Raw genomic sequence first — 15,996 nt, 5'->3', positions numbered from 1 at the left:
TATTCTTTTATGGGTCATATTTTTCTGCTACTTCACATGCCTGGCAATTTTTTATTGGACTTTAGGAATTTTACCTTGATGGGTGCTGAATATTTTTGTAGTCCTATAAATATTCTTGACCTTAACTCTGTGACAATTAAATTCTTTGGGGACAGTTGGATCTTTTCTGAGCTTGCTTTTAAGCTTTCTTAGGAGGGACCAGCCAGTGTTCTGGAGCTGATTTTTCTCCCATTACCGAGGCAGTACCCTCCTGAGTTGTTAGAGTAGATCTTAGAGTTCTTACCACGAGGAAAAAAAGTTTTGTAACTCTGTATGGCAACGGAGTTCTTCTATAGAGTATTAGGATCTTAGCTAAACATCTAAGTACTTTATACCTGGTTCTTTTTTTTTTTATATCCTGGTATTACAAAGTATTAGATTTTATTTAAAGATTCCAAAGACCCTCCTCATATAGTGTTTTGTTGTTTCTTTTCATTAAAACTTATCTGAGGAGGTAGAGACTAGTTGAGTTTCTTAATCTCTCTGATTCATTAAATAGATATATTCTGATTTGATAAATACATATATACCCTTTTGATTATTAACATTCTTTGTTTTTCTTTCTTTTGAGGTATAATTGCATTCAGGAGTACATCATAATGATTTTGTATTTGTATGTATTGCAAAATGGTCACCATCATAAATCTAGTTAACTTCAATGACCACACATAGTTATAATTTTTTTTCCTTGTGATGAGAACTTTTAAGATCTCTCTTAACAACTTCCAGATATGCCATATGGTATTGCTGCGTACAGTCACTACATTAAACCCCCATGGCTGGCTGACTGTGCACCTTTACGCCTCCTTCACCCTGCCTTTTGTTTCTTTTGTTGTTGTTTGTTTTTTAAGCCACTGGATGTGGACAAAGATTCCTCCCTGGTGACTCTTTGTTATGGACTCTGTGTTCTGGGACGAAGAGCTCTGGGGACTGCATCCCACCATATGTCCAGGTAAGGGCATTTCTGTTTTTAGGAAGGGATTGTGGGAAGCTGTATGATCTAAGTCTGGAATCGTCTTTCATGGAAGCGTACTATGCTAATTTATTGCAAAAGTCTCTTCAGATGTTATATAGATCTTTTTGCTGAATATAGTTGAGTTCTAAGTGGTTAACAGAACTGGCTTTTAAAATTGACATATATGTAGGCAACTATTGATAGTGAGAATTTAATAGATTTGAGACATTTAGAAAATAATCACCCCATAACATCTCTTTTTCTAACAATTTACCTTTTTTAAAAAATTTTTTATCCTTCACTGCAGTTTCTGCCAGAGCATTTATACTTCGAATATAGTTGTACATTAGATTTTGGAACTCTAAATATAAACTGTATTTCTTGACATATGCATCTGAATGAATTAGAATTAAGAAGTGCCATATATTTTAAATTTTCATCTTTTCCATTAGCCCTTCCTTACTATCTTTTAACTTATATACTCTTTGCCTGTTGTTTAGTTTCATGGACTCTATTATAGTGGTTCATAAACCGCAGTCCCAGGTCAGAAGGCCCTATTCCTCATAATTCTGCTTTAGGGGTGCTGACATTAGTTCTTGAAATCTCTGTTTTTAAAACACTCTCTCATGATTGTGATGCACAACCGGATGTAAGAATCAATGTAACGGAAGACCATTGTCAAAACATGTAAATGTTTTATCTCCAATCTTAACAGTAATTTAGAGTCATTCCTCTATGGATTGCATGCCCTGTTTAAGGGAGATTTCCGTATTTCTTCAATTCGAGACGAATGGATCTTCGCTGACATGGAATTACTAAGAAAAGTAGTAGTCCCTGGAATCCGTATGTCCATTAAACTTCATCAGGTAAGAAGAGAAAATTCCTAATCCATTGCTACTAGTTAATTGTGCTTCTTCACTTGACTTCCAAGTTATGTTTCTTAGGAACCTTTGGAGAAATATTCTAATTTGAAACAAAGAAAAACATGATTCATGGCCAGATGCTCTATCTTAGAATCCCAAACCTATGTTTCTACCAGTAAATTTGAATATTAATGTTAGAGGCTGACTGATCTGGGCATGAGCTTTAGGACAAGTGCAAGCAGTGAGTGACAAACTGGAAATAAGCCTTTGGCCCTGTGATACTTGCTTTGACGTCATGTAGTTATGATGCACACCTCTTCCGTGTGATGGTTAGGTGACTCTCAGTGCAGTGCAGCAACATCTCAGAAGTCTCCTCAATGCTGTTACTGAACTGTGAGTCTCACTTAGCTATATAGAATAATAGATGGTTAGGAAAGATTTAGCCCTATTTTAATCCTAGCAGGGTAAAAAAATTAAAATGAGGCCTCACAATGCATATTGTCCTGGATCACTTTGAGAATATATTTTGAAATTAAGTACAATAAGGCCTCACTTAATGTTGTCAATAGATTCTTGGAAACTGCAACATTAAGTGAAATGACATGATGAAACCAGTTTTCCCACAGGCTAATTGTTATAAACAACAGTTCCTATAGCATATTTCTGGTCACCGAAACATCACCAAACATCTAAGATTCAAAACACTTCTAGTATTAAACATTGAAGTAAATGTGAACTATTACATATCTATAATAATAAAAGCATAATATGCTAATTAGACATGACATCCTTCCGGATATCCTTCCAGACGACCTTCTGGACAAAGCCGGGGCTGCAAGGGAAGCCCGGGTCCCTGGTGCTGGAGGGAAGCCGGTGCCGGCAGCTGGGGCAAGGAAGGCCTACTCTTGCATGAATTTCATGCATCGGGCCTCTAGTATTTAAGAAGGATGAATAAAAACAAGTAAGGTAGTTATTTCCTAGCCTGATTATTCCATTTCAGGGTCGCGGGTGGCTAGAGCCTCTCCCAGAAGCTCAGGGGTAAGGCAGGCACCCACCCTGGACATTAAATTACAGCACCCACACACAGCCACACCCATGCCCACTTAGATGGGGACAATGGAGACACGCCTAAGCCTGTAAGAAATTTTTACTGTATAAAATTTTATTTGAGCCAAACTGACTACAGTGCTGGGAAGCAAGATTTCAAATGCTCCCTAAAATGTTTTTCAAATCAGGTTTCTCAAAAGGTACCAATTAAATATCTCCATGTAAGAATCATCTCTTTACACAGCATAGTTATCTCACAGTTCCTGGCAGGCATCTCAGTTCATCCTAAACATTACGACGGTGTCATCTCGCTGACAGAGAAGACGCCAAGGCACAGGGTCCAGAGCCTCTGATACCTGCGTCACTGCCTCTAGTCTCGTGCCAGAGTGCTCTTGCCTGTTGCTTCGGAGTCTGTACCCTCCATGTCGCTCTGGCTGAGGCACTGTTGCCTGTAACAGAGCTTCTCTGCGTTATGATCAGGCCCACACTTGGGAACAGCACCCTCTCACCATTAGCTTGACTGACAACAGTAGTGACAAACAGAGAGGGTGAGGCAGGGGAATCAGCCGGGAGCCATGAGGGCTGGGGAGGCCATAGAGAACGCAGGTGCAACCTGGATGAGTTTTGTAATTCTGTATGGCTTTGAGGAAGATAGAGATCGACCTATAAAGTAACAAATAACGCCCATTTATTGACCAGCACTTTTAGTCACGCATTGCATTGTCCATGGGGACTCTTGGGCAGGAAAAGATACATGCGTAAATCAATACTGGTCATCCCCAAAGTTCATATGTTATATACTCACAAAAATCCACAAAAGTGGACAATAGGTTTATATATTAAAAGAAAGGATTAGTGCATACTTGCCATATGACCCAGCAATTTTACTCCTAGATATTTACCCAAGAAAATAAAAGTAGATGCCCACAGGAATTAAATGTGCATAGCAGCTTTACTCATAATAGCTCAGAACTGGAAACAACTCAGATGTCAGTCAGTGGATAAACATACAAATTATGGGATAGCCACATGATAGAATAAGTTTACTTAACACTACAAAAAAATAAACTATTGTGAGACACCACAACATGAATGAATCTCACACATTATGCAAAGCAAGAGAAGTCAGACATATGAAGAGTCCATATTGTATGGTTTCATTTATATAAAATTTAAAGCAGGTGAAATGAACCTGTAGATTCAGAAAGCACATCAGTGGTTGCTTGGGATATAGAGATTGAATGCCAAAAGTCAGGAAGGAACCTTTTGGGGTGATGGAAATGTTCTACATCTAGACTTAGCTAGGCTTAGCAGTGTTTACATGGGTGTGCATATTTGTCAAAGGGCAGCTAACTACCTTTAGAGTGGGGGCATTCATTGTATGTAAATCATACCTCAGACTCGACTTTAAAAAACAACTTTGTTCCCAGAGAACTAAAAATATAGCTCATTACTGCAATACTACTCCTTTTGTAAATTCCTCAATGCAACCCTATCCTCTAAATTTTAGCTAAACAAATATTTTCCAATTTTTATATATTTTCTTTGTTTTCCTTATTCAAGTTGATTTTTTCATGTCTATATATATATATACATATATATATATATATATATATATATTTTTTTTTTTTTTCTTTCTGTTAAAGGATCATCTGCTAGCTAACTAAAACTACTTTAAAAAATCTCTAAAATGTGTTTCTTACTAACCAGGCACTTTTCACATAGAGCCACGTCTCTAGGATGATTCTAAAACCCATGTTATCCTGCCTCTCACTCATTGAGCTATGGCTCAGAGTTGTGAGCTTTACAACAGATGAAGGCTCCTAGTCCTGGAGGAAATAGTGGAGTCTTCCCTGAACAACCTCTTCACCTAATAACTATTCATTCATTTGATAAATAGGCAGTTAATATTACCATGTGCAAGATTCCATTGCAGGTAGCAAGGAGGAAACAAAGGAGTATATGAAATGTGTCTCCCATTCAGAAACCTATAAATTAACCAACTGTAACACAAATCTGAATGTCTGAAATGGTGTGTTATTAAGGAAATGCAAATACTGCATCGGCTGCCTTCACATTTGTAATTGAGAGGTTGATAAATTTTCACTCAAGTGTGTGCTGTTTGAAGGGGAGGTGACGGGGAGCAAGAAGGCAGTATCCCCAAGAATGCACATCCAAGTCTGAGGGCTAGCCTACATGGAATAATAAAAGCATTCACTGTGCATGTGACTAATGCTTCATAATGTAAAAAGTCCTCCAGTACACTATTTCATCTCACTCTTACAACAACCTTGCCAAGTTGGTTTGCAGATAATGCTGGCACTCACAAATGTCAAAACTGAGGCTCAAAGAGGTTTAGCTGCTTCCTAGGTTTACCTGGTAATACCAGGACTTAAATTTTTAGAGTATTTTTCATATATTTTATGTCTATTAATATTAATGTGTGCTAATATGAAATTTTTATTTAGTAATTGATTTAGTAATGATAGAAGTTTTTATATCATCCTAGAAGTCATTCTCTTCTTTTCCTAAAAAAAGAAAAAAATTTTATTCCTGTGTATAGGATCATTTCACTTCTTCAGATGAGTACGATGACCCCACAGTGCTCTATGAAGCCATTGTATCTCATGAGAAAAACCTCGTAATAGCCCACGAAGGTGACCCTGCGTGGCGGAGTGCCGTCCTCGCCAACTCCCCCTCCTTGCTTGCCCTGCGGCATGTCATGGATGATGGCACCAACGAGTATAAAGTCATCATGCTCAACAGACGCTACCTGAGCTTTAGGGTCATTAAAGTAAGTTTTTGAGGCATTAATTTGCATCTGAAAAAATTGCACCTTAGATAACGTTATCCAAACTTTTAAAAAGTAGTTGAAACTCTTGGAGAAGAAAATGACCATATTTCATTAGCATTTATTGTTTATAAGCACTTAATTTTATTTATTTTGTCAGTAATTTAGTCTGTCCTCTGACATTTTCTCAAGCGCTATAAAGCCTTAACATTTTTGCTTATTTCTGTTTTGGTTGTTTTTAAATCTATTTCATTTGCTATTTGAGCAGAATCTCTTAAACATCACCTCCATATTGCTAATATGATGGGATTCCTAGGTTGCAAAATAGTTCTGTAGCTTGTACTGGCCAGTCAATGGTTCACTTTAACATTTCCTTAGGCTTTGCTTGTTGTTGTTGGGTGTGTGTGTGTGTGTGTGTGTGTGTGTGTGTGTGTGTTAAACGTCTTAGGACTTGAAGAGGCTTAATCTCTGAAATTTTATTTTGATAATTTATTAAGGTTATTTTTTTCACTGCTTCATTTAATCAAGCCCCAAAGTCACAAACATCCTTTAAACTAAAAATGTTGTTACCTCTGATTTCTATAAAAAATATCTCATTTACAAAATTCAGTGCTTCACTGATTTGGAAAATGAAATGGGCTACAGTTTACTTGGTATTTTTATAAGTCAGAACAGAAGTCCTCTGTGCTTACTGTGTACCAGCCTGTGCATGACAGTGGAAAACCGTTAACGCCTGTGCAGACGTGACCTATTTCCTGCCTTTCACAGTTGGTCATCATGTCTTTTGTATCCCTCCCATTTCTGCGCTTCTGTTTGTATGAATTTCATTCTTGGCCCCATGACCTAATTCCCATGTGATCTGGTTTTCAGGTGAATAAGGAATGTGTCCGAGGTCTTTGGGCGGGGCAACAGCAGGAGCTTGTATTTCTAAGGAACCGTAACCCGGAGAGAGGTAGCATCCAAAATGCAAAGCAGGCTCTGAGAAACATGATAAACTCGTCTTGTGATCAACCTATTGGCTACCCGATCTTTGTCTCACCCCTGACAACTTCTTACTCTGACAGCCACGAACAGGTTAAAGGAATTCTTGGGGGACCTATCAGTTTGGGAAACATCAGAAACTTCATAGTGTCAACCTGGCACAGGTGAGCCACTGGGTGGTGGTGTGTCCTGACCTTCGAGCTGGACAGTGTGCATTAGTGTCACCTGGAAAGTTTGTAGGGAAAATGCAGGTGCCACAGCACAATATAAATCTGTTATATCTGAACTTCAGGAAGCAGAGTCTGAGCATATATATCTTCAGGCTCTTATTAGGTAAATCTAATGTGCAGCTCTGGTGATAAACCACTGCTTTAGCATTTAGTACAATTTTGAATAGTTTCCTTTGTTCAAGGTTTTGACCTGTTTGCAGCATATTGCTGCTATTAGAATGTGTGGGTCAACAAACAGGACAAATTACAGAAAAGCATGAGGAACTTGTGCAAATTGATTGCTTTCTTCTATCTATTGTATTCCGTTCCAGCAGTAGGGGGAGCACAGTTATGTGGAAACTCCTGGTTGTACAGTGCAGAGATACTATTTTCCCAACCCAGTCATCACTCCAAGCTCAAATCTGTAGTCTGTCTTCAAGAATGCATGCGATGTTTTTCTCTGCATTTTGTCTAGTAAATTGTGGTGTATGGTGTAGGAACGTCATAATGTGATGACAAGTGAAGAAAAAAATCACATATTATTTTTAATTTCTTAAGAGTTGTTCAGATCCTTAAATCAGAGCTTAAGAAAAACAGGATCTGGGATTAGAGCAATAAACTCTCAAGTAGATGTTTTTAAATTCTTCTAGAAATACCCAGCATTAAAGAGTAAGTAAGGTTTCACCATTTTAACATCAGTCCCTGTCTACACAGAAGGAAGAACACAAGCCAGGGTAGTGTCAAAGAAAAAAAATTTTTTTTTTTTCCAAAAAATATGTGTTGTTTGCCTGGGACTGTGGGGTTTCCCAGTTATTTATGATAACTTTTTCATAAATGCAGGATTTTCAGTGCTTAAACCAAGACAGTTGTGGGCAAACCAGGACAGTTGGTCCATGTTATACATAAAAAATAGACAAATGAAAGAAGGAGGAATCATTACAGCAGCTCCCTCAGGTGTACTGCAGCATAAGTTAGGTTTCATTTGAATACATTAGGTTTCAGGTGTTGCAGTCGTCTTCAGAGGCACTGAGTAGACACTGGCAAGAATTCTGTTTCCAGCTGTGATCTTAATGTCACAGCTATTCTGTGCAGTTCTGCCTGTAGTGCAGAAAGATGATAGCGTGTAGAACAGTGAGCCAGTTGGGAAGTATCAATGCAGTGAATATAAGAGAATATGAAAACATAACAGACTTTTTGTTCCTAATATTTATTACACCATAAAGACTTTCAAAGGTGACCATTAGTAGCCGTAAGCATTCAGAATAGCTAAAAAAGAATAAAGTATCTGCCTAGAAGTGGTCTTGGGATAATGCTTCCTACTCTGGTGTTTGTTCCTAGGTTGAGGAAAGGTTGTGGGGCTGGATGTAACAGTGGTGGCAATATTGAAGATTCCGATACTGGAGGGGGAACTTCTTGCATTAGCAACAATGCACCAATTGCCAATGACCCCCACAGCACCGTGTCCCAAGGAAGCATCGGAAACACAGGCCGGGGATCTGGAGCAGGACTCCATCCGCCCGTCACGGCTTACCCTCCAACACTCGGTAACGTACAACAAAATTATGTGAACAATGCTACCCTCTTAGTTGTGGGGCTCAGTATACATGGATAAGAGGATGACATATTATCTACTTGGAAATATATAAATAGAACATTTTATTTGATTCACAGTTGGACATTATCCTATTTGTTTCTAATAATCATTTTATGTATATAAGTATATACTAGGGGCCCGGTGCACAAAATTCGTGCACGGGGGGGGGGGGAGCAGAGTGTCCCTCAGCCCAGCCTGCCCCCTCTCACATACTGGGAGCCCCCATCACCCTCCGATCGCCTGATCGGCCCCTTGCCCAGGCCTGACGCCTCCGCCAGAGGTGTCAGGCTTGGACAGGGGACCCCCACCTCCCCCCGATCACTGGCTCTGGCCCCCGCCCAGGCCTGAGGCCTCTGGCCCAGGAATCATGCCTGGGCAGGGGACCCCCATCTCCCTCTGATCATTTGCTCCACCCCCCGCCCAAGCCTGACGCCTCTGACCCAGGCTTCAGGCCTGGGCAAGGGGACCATCATATCCCCCCAATCCCCGGCTCCGCCCCCCACCCAGGCCTGATGCCTCGGCCAGAGGAGTTGACCCTCATCACCCTCCGATCACCAATCACCGGATCGGCCCCTTGACCAGGCCTGAGGCCTCCGGCAGAGGTGTCAGGCCTGGGCAGGGGACCCCCAGCTCCCCGCGGTTGCAGGCTCCGCCCCTGCCCAGGCCTAACGCCTCTGGCCTAGGCGTCCAGCCCGGGCAGCGGGGACCTGCAGTGGCAGCGGGGGGCGCCGCGATCGTGGGCTTCGCTTTAGGCCCAGGCAAGGGACCCCTAGCTCCTGGGACTGCCAGCTTCGACCGTGCCCAGCTCCCATCGCTGGCTCCACCCCTACTTCCTGCTATCACTAGCCAGGGCGGCAAAGGCGCCTGATTCTCCGATCATGGCTGGGGGCAGGGCAGAGGCGGCTCCAGGGCCGCCTTTGCCCTGCCCCCCAGCTCTTAGCTCCCCCCTGGGTTTCTGATCACTGTCAGTGGCAGGGGGCTTCTTCCTGCTTTCCCTTTCGCCTCCCTGCATTGTGCCTACATATGCAAATTAGCCGCCATCTTGTTGGCAGTTAACTGCCAATCTTAGTTGGCAGTTAACTTGCATATAGCCCTGAGTAGCCAATGAAAAGGGTATCACCGTACGCCAATTACCATTTTTCTCTTTTATTAGTGTAGATTATTTGAAATATTTCTTTGAAAGCATCCTTTTTAAAGGCTAATAATATTTAATTAACATAATTCAACTTCTCTCCTATTGGACAATGATTTGGTTTCTTCTGAATGTTGTAATGATCTTTATATAAATCTTCATAATCACATACTATTTTTGTAGGCTGGAAACTTTGAAAATGGAACCACTAAGTCAAAGTTTATGAGAATATTTAAGACTCACGATATATCATGCTGAAAAATCTTTCCATAAAGTTCTTTTTAACCAATTGTGTATTCTTACCAGTCATGCATAAGAATGCCCATCTGGTAAACTTTCCACCAGCTTTGAGTGTTACCAGGCCTCACCTCTGCTCCCAGCGTGCTCAGAGGGACAGGAGAGAGGGTGGTCTTTAATTTCTTCCTTTAATTTTCATTGCTCTGATTCCTGAGATTGGACGCTTTTAAATGAGGTTATCAGCTGTTCCTCTTTCTGAAGTGCCCTTTTAAGTGTCTTGCCCATTTTTCTGTTTGCTTATCTTTTTCTCATGTATATTTATATGCTCTGATATGAGCTCTTTGCCACTTTTCCAGCTACAAATTCTTCCATTGTCTCGTGGCTTTCCGTTCCCTTCTTGTGAAGAGTGGCTGCTGACTTTTGATGAGATGTTCTTAATGTTAGTGTAGAGCAGTTTACTGATCTTTTCTTTTATACTTAGTGCTTTTTGTATCCTATTTAAGAAAAATTATAAATTTTCTACAGGCAGTGTAGCTTGTCATTGGAATAAATTGTGAGGGTATTAATACTATACTTTGAGAAATAGTTCCAGATATTTCATTTTTCTCATTCCATGAGGTGTTGTTGTTTTTTATTAACTTTTACGTGTGATCTATAGCCCACCTCATATGCAGCAGGAATCAGATTTCATGTTTCCATATGGTGGTCGGTGGACCCAGCACCATCCTTTTTCCCTGTGGCTGCACGTGGAACAGATGAAGTCAAGACATTTACCTCAACTTAAAAAAATCCAGTGGCACTGGAATTGTTAAGATTCTGAACAGGTGTATAATCAACAATTCATAGGTTGCTCTTTACCTTCTGAGCAAACACTGAAAACCGTCAATGTGCTTCTTTAAATGTACCTTTCTCTTACATTGGTTACCTTTTAATTTTCAGATAAAAAGTGCCTATTGCTGTTTTTTCAATATCATTATTAATAATTATTTTTTAATATGCTTTTGATTTCAGAGAGAGGAAAGGAGAGAGAGAGAGAGAAAAAAAAACATACATCAGTGATGGGAGAGAATCATCAATCAGCTCCCTCCAGCATGCCCCACACTGGGGATCAAGCCCGCAACCCAGGCATGTGCCCTGAGTGGGGATCGAACCGTGACCTTTTGGTTCATAGGTTGATGCTCAACCATTGAGCCACACTGCTGTGCTATAATTTTTTCTAATAATCTTCACATCACTGTGAGCCAGGAAAAGGACAGATCTGAAGAATCATATTAATTCATTTGAAACAGAACACAGAAAAAAACTATTAAGTATCACTGATAATTCATAGTTATAAGTAATCCCTTAATATCTGTGAAGATAATAGTGTTATTAATAGGCAGTGCAGTTTGTCATTGGAATAGATTGTGAGGGTGTTAATACAATACTTTGAGAAATAGTTCTAGAGCTTGCCACGTAGTAGATCCTTACTAATATTTCCATGAGATAGCTCATTTCTGATTAAAGAAGAATTCTTGTTATTCTAAAACAGTGGTTGTCAACCTTTCGGACCTCACGGACCACCAGTGGTCCATGGACCACCGGTTGGCAACAGCTGTACTAAAATGTATCTGTGAAACTTAGAGGATTTATTCCAACCCTTAAATCCTGATATTTACTATAAATTATTTGGTCGTCTTTCTTTTGCCTCAAAATTTGAATTTTAAAATGCTTCAGCAAATTAATGTTATAAAAACCATACAAGAAAACAGATCTCAGATATTTATTTTTAACAATTTTGAATTTTTAGTAATAAATGTTAAATTCAAGTAATTGCTTAAGGGACAAAGCCTTAGAATCTACAAAAACAAAAACAAAAAAAGAACTGTTTGACTCATTCCACTTAGAATGAGTGATATTGTTTCTCCCCTAGGCACTAGCCACAGCACTCACTCTGTGCAGTCAGGCCTGGTCAGACAGTCCCCAGCACGAGCCTCCGTAGCCAGCCAGTCTTCCTACTGCTACAGCAGCCGGCATTCGTCCCTCCGGATGTCCACCACAGGATTTGTGCCTTGTCGGCGTTCCTCTACCAGTCAGATATCGCTTCGAAACTTACCGTCCTCCATCCAGTCCCGCCTCTCCATGGTGAACCAGATGGAACCCTCCGGTCAGAGCGGCATGGCCTGTGTGCACCATGGTCTGCCTTCTTCCAGCAGCTCCAGCCAAAGCATCCCGGCCTGCAAGCATCACACTCTCGTGGGCTTTCTTGGGACAGACGGGGGTCAGAGCAGTAGTGCTCCTGATGCACCGCCAGGCAACACCTTAAGTCCTGCCAATAATGCACACGCCAAAAAGGGGGAGGTGATTTACAGAGTCCAAGTGAGTAAGCCCAGGTTCTTCGTGCACTGTTTCTCTTATGCATTTGTTTTTATTTCCTGTTTGTTGAGTGAAGGACTGTGGTGAAAACAATCTTATATTACTTAGTCTGAAGACTAGAACATTTCTGGCAGTGTGTAACTAAAAGCAAGCAGTTCTTCAGTGGTGATGTGTTCCCTCCCAGCTGCGGTTGTGTGGCCATTGCAGAAGGTCTAACAGTAGACTGAAAGGAATTTGGGAGGAGGCTCTTTAGATTGTTTTTTATTTCATTACTAGAGGCCCAGTGCACAAATTCATGCACCAGTGGGGTCCCTGGGCCTGACCTGCGGGATTGGGCCGAAACTGGCTCTCCGACATCCCCCGAGGGGTCCCAGATTGCAAGAGAGCGCAGGCCAGCCTGAGGGACCCCACCGGTGCACAATCGGGGCTGGGGAGGGATGCAGGAGGTTGGCCAGCTGGGGAGGGACCGCGGGAGGGCTCTAGGGCATGTCTGGCCTGTCTGGCTCAGTCCCGATCAGCCGAACCCCAGCAACAAGCTAACCTACTGGTGGGAGCGTTTCCCCCCTGGTGATCAGTGCACATCATAGCGACTGATCGACCAGAAAGCTGTCTGCCCCTGGTGGTCAGTGCACATCATAGCGAGCGTTTGAGCAGCCTTAGCATATCATTAGCATATTACGCTTTGAATAGTTGAACGGCTGACCCTTTGGCCGGACACTTAGCATTCTAGGCTTTTATTATATACGATAGGCAGTAGAGAACTTGAGACACAAAGAGTCCTGTGAAATTTTGTTGGAATTATATAATTTTTCATCTTCAAGAGAAAAATTAATTGGAAATGATCTATATTTATTCACAATATAGATTGTGGATCCCAGTCAAATTCTGGATGGGATCAACCTGTCAAAAAGGAAAGAGCTGCAGTGGCCTGATGAGGGTATTCGGTTAAAAGCTGGGAGAAACAGCTGGAAAGACTGGAGTCCTCAGGAGGGTATGGAAGGCCATGTAAGTTTTCTTATGAAGCTGGCTGCCTGCTCTGACTTTTTTGTAGCCTGGCTGATTTGTATGCATGTTTTTAGTTGACTTACGTCCTTATGTTTAATTATCTCATAGAATTGCTACCTCTAGTCTTAAGCGAAGGCAAGAGCTCGTGAGCATGTTCAGGGTCCGGCCACTAACGCCTTGTTTCATTCTGAACCACTAGGTGATTCACCGATGGGTGCCTTGCAGCAGAGACCCAGGTACTAGGTCCCACATCGACAAGACAGTACTTCTGGTCCAGATCGATGATAAGTACGTGACTGTGGTGGAAACTGGGGTGCTTGAACTTGGGGCTGAAGTGTGAGCCAGTGTTTTGTAACTATGTTTCTTGCCCCTGTCAATTCCGAGACGTTGGAGAAAGAGAGGCGAGAGCACAGGACGCCTACAGGGATCTTTCCATCCCAAAAGGAGAGACTTCAACACAGAGTGGGCTTGGCTAAGCGCCTCTCCTTTGCCTTCGCCTTGACTCCGGTCACTGTCTTCATCCCCAAATAAAGCTGAAATATTTTTTTAAGTTAGCTGCTGAGAAAACATTTTGCATGAAGGATCAAGTTCTGTTAAAATACATCCTTTAAGAGTTTTTTCATATTCATTGCCTATGCTTTAAGTCAACAAACTCTTAATTTCTAAACTTCGCCGATCTTATAGTTTCTCATTTCTTTGCCAAAAATAATTGCCATGTTTTGTCATAGAACATGAAATCCATTTACTTTGATTTTTAAAAACAGATCCGTGTAGAAACCTTCAGTTGGACATAGAGCAGTAAAAGGCTTATTGTACAGTGAGAGACTATGAACAGACATATTTATCTTATTCCTTGAGCGCTAAAAACTTTAATGAAGAAAAACTGCACTAATTTTTTACAACAATGCACTAAAGTCTGAGATTTTTCAGAACATTTATTTATATATAAAAATAAAATACCATTATTTAAATTGACTTTGGGATGAACCCCTTCCCCTCCCTTATAAACATATGTGTCAGGAACTATGCTGCCCATTTTTCTGTTAATAGTCTGTGCTTGATGCAAGTACATTGGAGGCTGTCTTTAAAATGAATACTAAATCTCAAGAGAGAATTGCATCATGATTGACATTTCCCGGAGCCAGTCCTGCGCACACTCTGCCAGCTCCCGCGTCCGCATCGTGGGTGAGCTCCAGCGATGGGCCCCAGCTCCCTGCTGCTCTCCATCCGCACACTCTCGGGGCCAGTCCTGGGGAGAAAGCACTTGTGCTTTTCAAAGGAAAAGATGAGTGTCCAGGAATTTAAAGAGAGGATTGGTTGCCTTTTATTTTAAGAGTTCTTCGCTCTTGAAGTTATTTACATGCAGTTCAGTTAATCAAGTAAAGTTTTTTCAAACAAAATTATCCAAACGGTGCAGTCCTTATTGTTATATCCCTCTTTAATAACTTCTTTAATTTTGCTCTCCTTTTTCTATTACTTGAATTTTATTTCCTATAATTTATAGTGTTTAGCTGTGATTTGAAATATTTATAACTGTAAATTGACTTAATTCATATGTTGTCTCATAACATAAATTTTATTTTTTTAAATGCATGTATTCAGGGAAATTTATATGATTTACAATTGGGCTGGGTGGGAACTGCAATTTAGATTTGTCAACTGTTGGCATTTTTTAAATCCTTCTGAAAATTTTCCCTGGTTAAGTGAAAAGGAAGACCATGTTTCTTCTGAGCGTTTAGAGCAGCCGTCTTTCTGCCGCCTGAATGGACGGTCAGAGGAGGTGAAATTAGCCTTCATCAAGCGTTCTGTGTAATCTACTGTACCCAAAGTATTGCAGTTTCAGCCTGTGGCGCCAGCCCATTTCAAGTACTCACTAGATACCGTGCCTCGTGGCTACTGTATTGGACATCGTGGGTTTAAAGTCTCTTTTTTAGGAGGTGAAAGGAGGGAGAAGCTGTTTTTCCTACTAACTGTAATATAGACCTTGCAGTGTAGCAGAACACTTCGGTGGAAGGAATGGAAACTAAGGAAGGAGATAAATAAATGCTTCTCACTGCATTTCCACTTAAAATCGATTTCTTTTTCCTCTTTCTAATTTAACTTTCTTGTGGTTATTCAGGACCCAATGTGCCTTGTGTTAACATTTCCAGACTTCACACTTTGTAAAATTTACTGTTTAAAAACATTTGTCAATGATTTTCTAAACCTTTGCACAAAGGTACCCTTTCTAAATTGACCAATCGAAATGTGTTTCCCTGATACTGTCACTGTATTCTGTATTTGCCTTTTTTTTTTTTTTTTTTTTTGGCAGTTCTGTAGTATGCCATTAAAGTTCAGGCTCTTTTTTTTTCTTTTTTTTTCTTTTTTCTGAAAATATATATGCTTATCTATGTATATTTATTTAAAATCTTCTCACAGGAATTTTGCTCCCCTTTGCCTGTCCCCTTTCTGAAATAAATGTGATCTTTCTATGGTCGTTACCTCGGTGAGAAGATAAGTATTAAATGCTACTAAATACTAATATTTAGTATTAAATGGAAAATAATTCACTTTCCTACATACACACACAAAAAATCTGAATTTCAGATGATTTAGTCAGAATGGCTAGAATTACTTTTATTCCTAGCCCCTACCTCCTACCCCTAATTGTCAAACACACTCCTAAAAGTCAGATTTCAGATGCCAGACTAAATTTTATATGGGACACATTCATTGCGTCTTGACTTGGGGTAGCAACTAGTGGATATTTTCCTCAAAACAAGCTGAATTTTGTGATCAGATAGCCCTT

The 15,996-nt window shown here is 40.6% G+C and overlaps 1 protein-coding gene across 2 annotated transcripts in view; it reads left to right on the top strand.

The window, feature by feature from the left end:
• PCNX1 (pecanex 1) overlaps positions 1-15,681 on the top strand; it is a gene marked incomplete at its 5' end in the record, with an annotated part of 162,115 nt that extends 146,434 nt beyond the window's left edge. For both annotated transcript variants that reach the window (XM_081100644.1, XM_081100643.1), the window contains 8 exons: positions 891-991; positions 1,710-1,860; positions 5,468-5,698; positions 6,566-6,840; positions 8,224-8,429; positions 11,761-12,206; positions 13,068-13,208; positions 13,408-15,681. In XM_081100644.1, the coding sequence (XP_080956770.1) occupies positions 891-991; positions 1,710-1,860; positions 5,468-5,698; positions 6,566-6,840; positions 8,224-8,429; positions 11,761-12,206; positions 13,068-13,208; positions 13,408-13,548 (1,692 nt within the window). In that variant the 3' untranslated portion in view covers positions 13,549-15,681. The remainder of the gene's footprint in view (positions 1-890; positions 992-1,709; positions 1,861-5,467; positions 5,699-6,565; positions 6,841-8,223; positions 8,430-11,760; positions 12,207-13,067; positions 13,209-13,407) is intronic.
• Positions 15,682-15,996: the final 315 nt, after the last annotated feature.

The sequence above is a fragment of the Myotis nattereri genome, assembly GCF_964212035.1.
Source record: "Myotis nattereri genome assembly, chromosome: 1".
Taxonomy (NCBI): Eukaryota; Metazoa; Chordata; class Mammalia; order Chiroptera; family Vespertilionidae; genus Myotis; species Myotis nattereri.
This window is presented reverse-complemented; position numbering and strand designations above follow the sequence as displayed.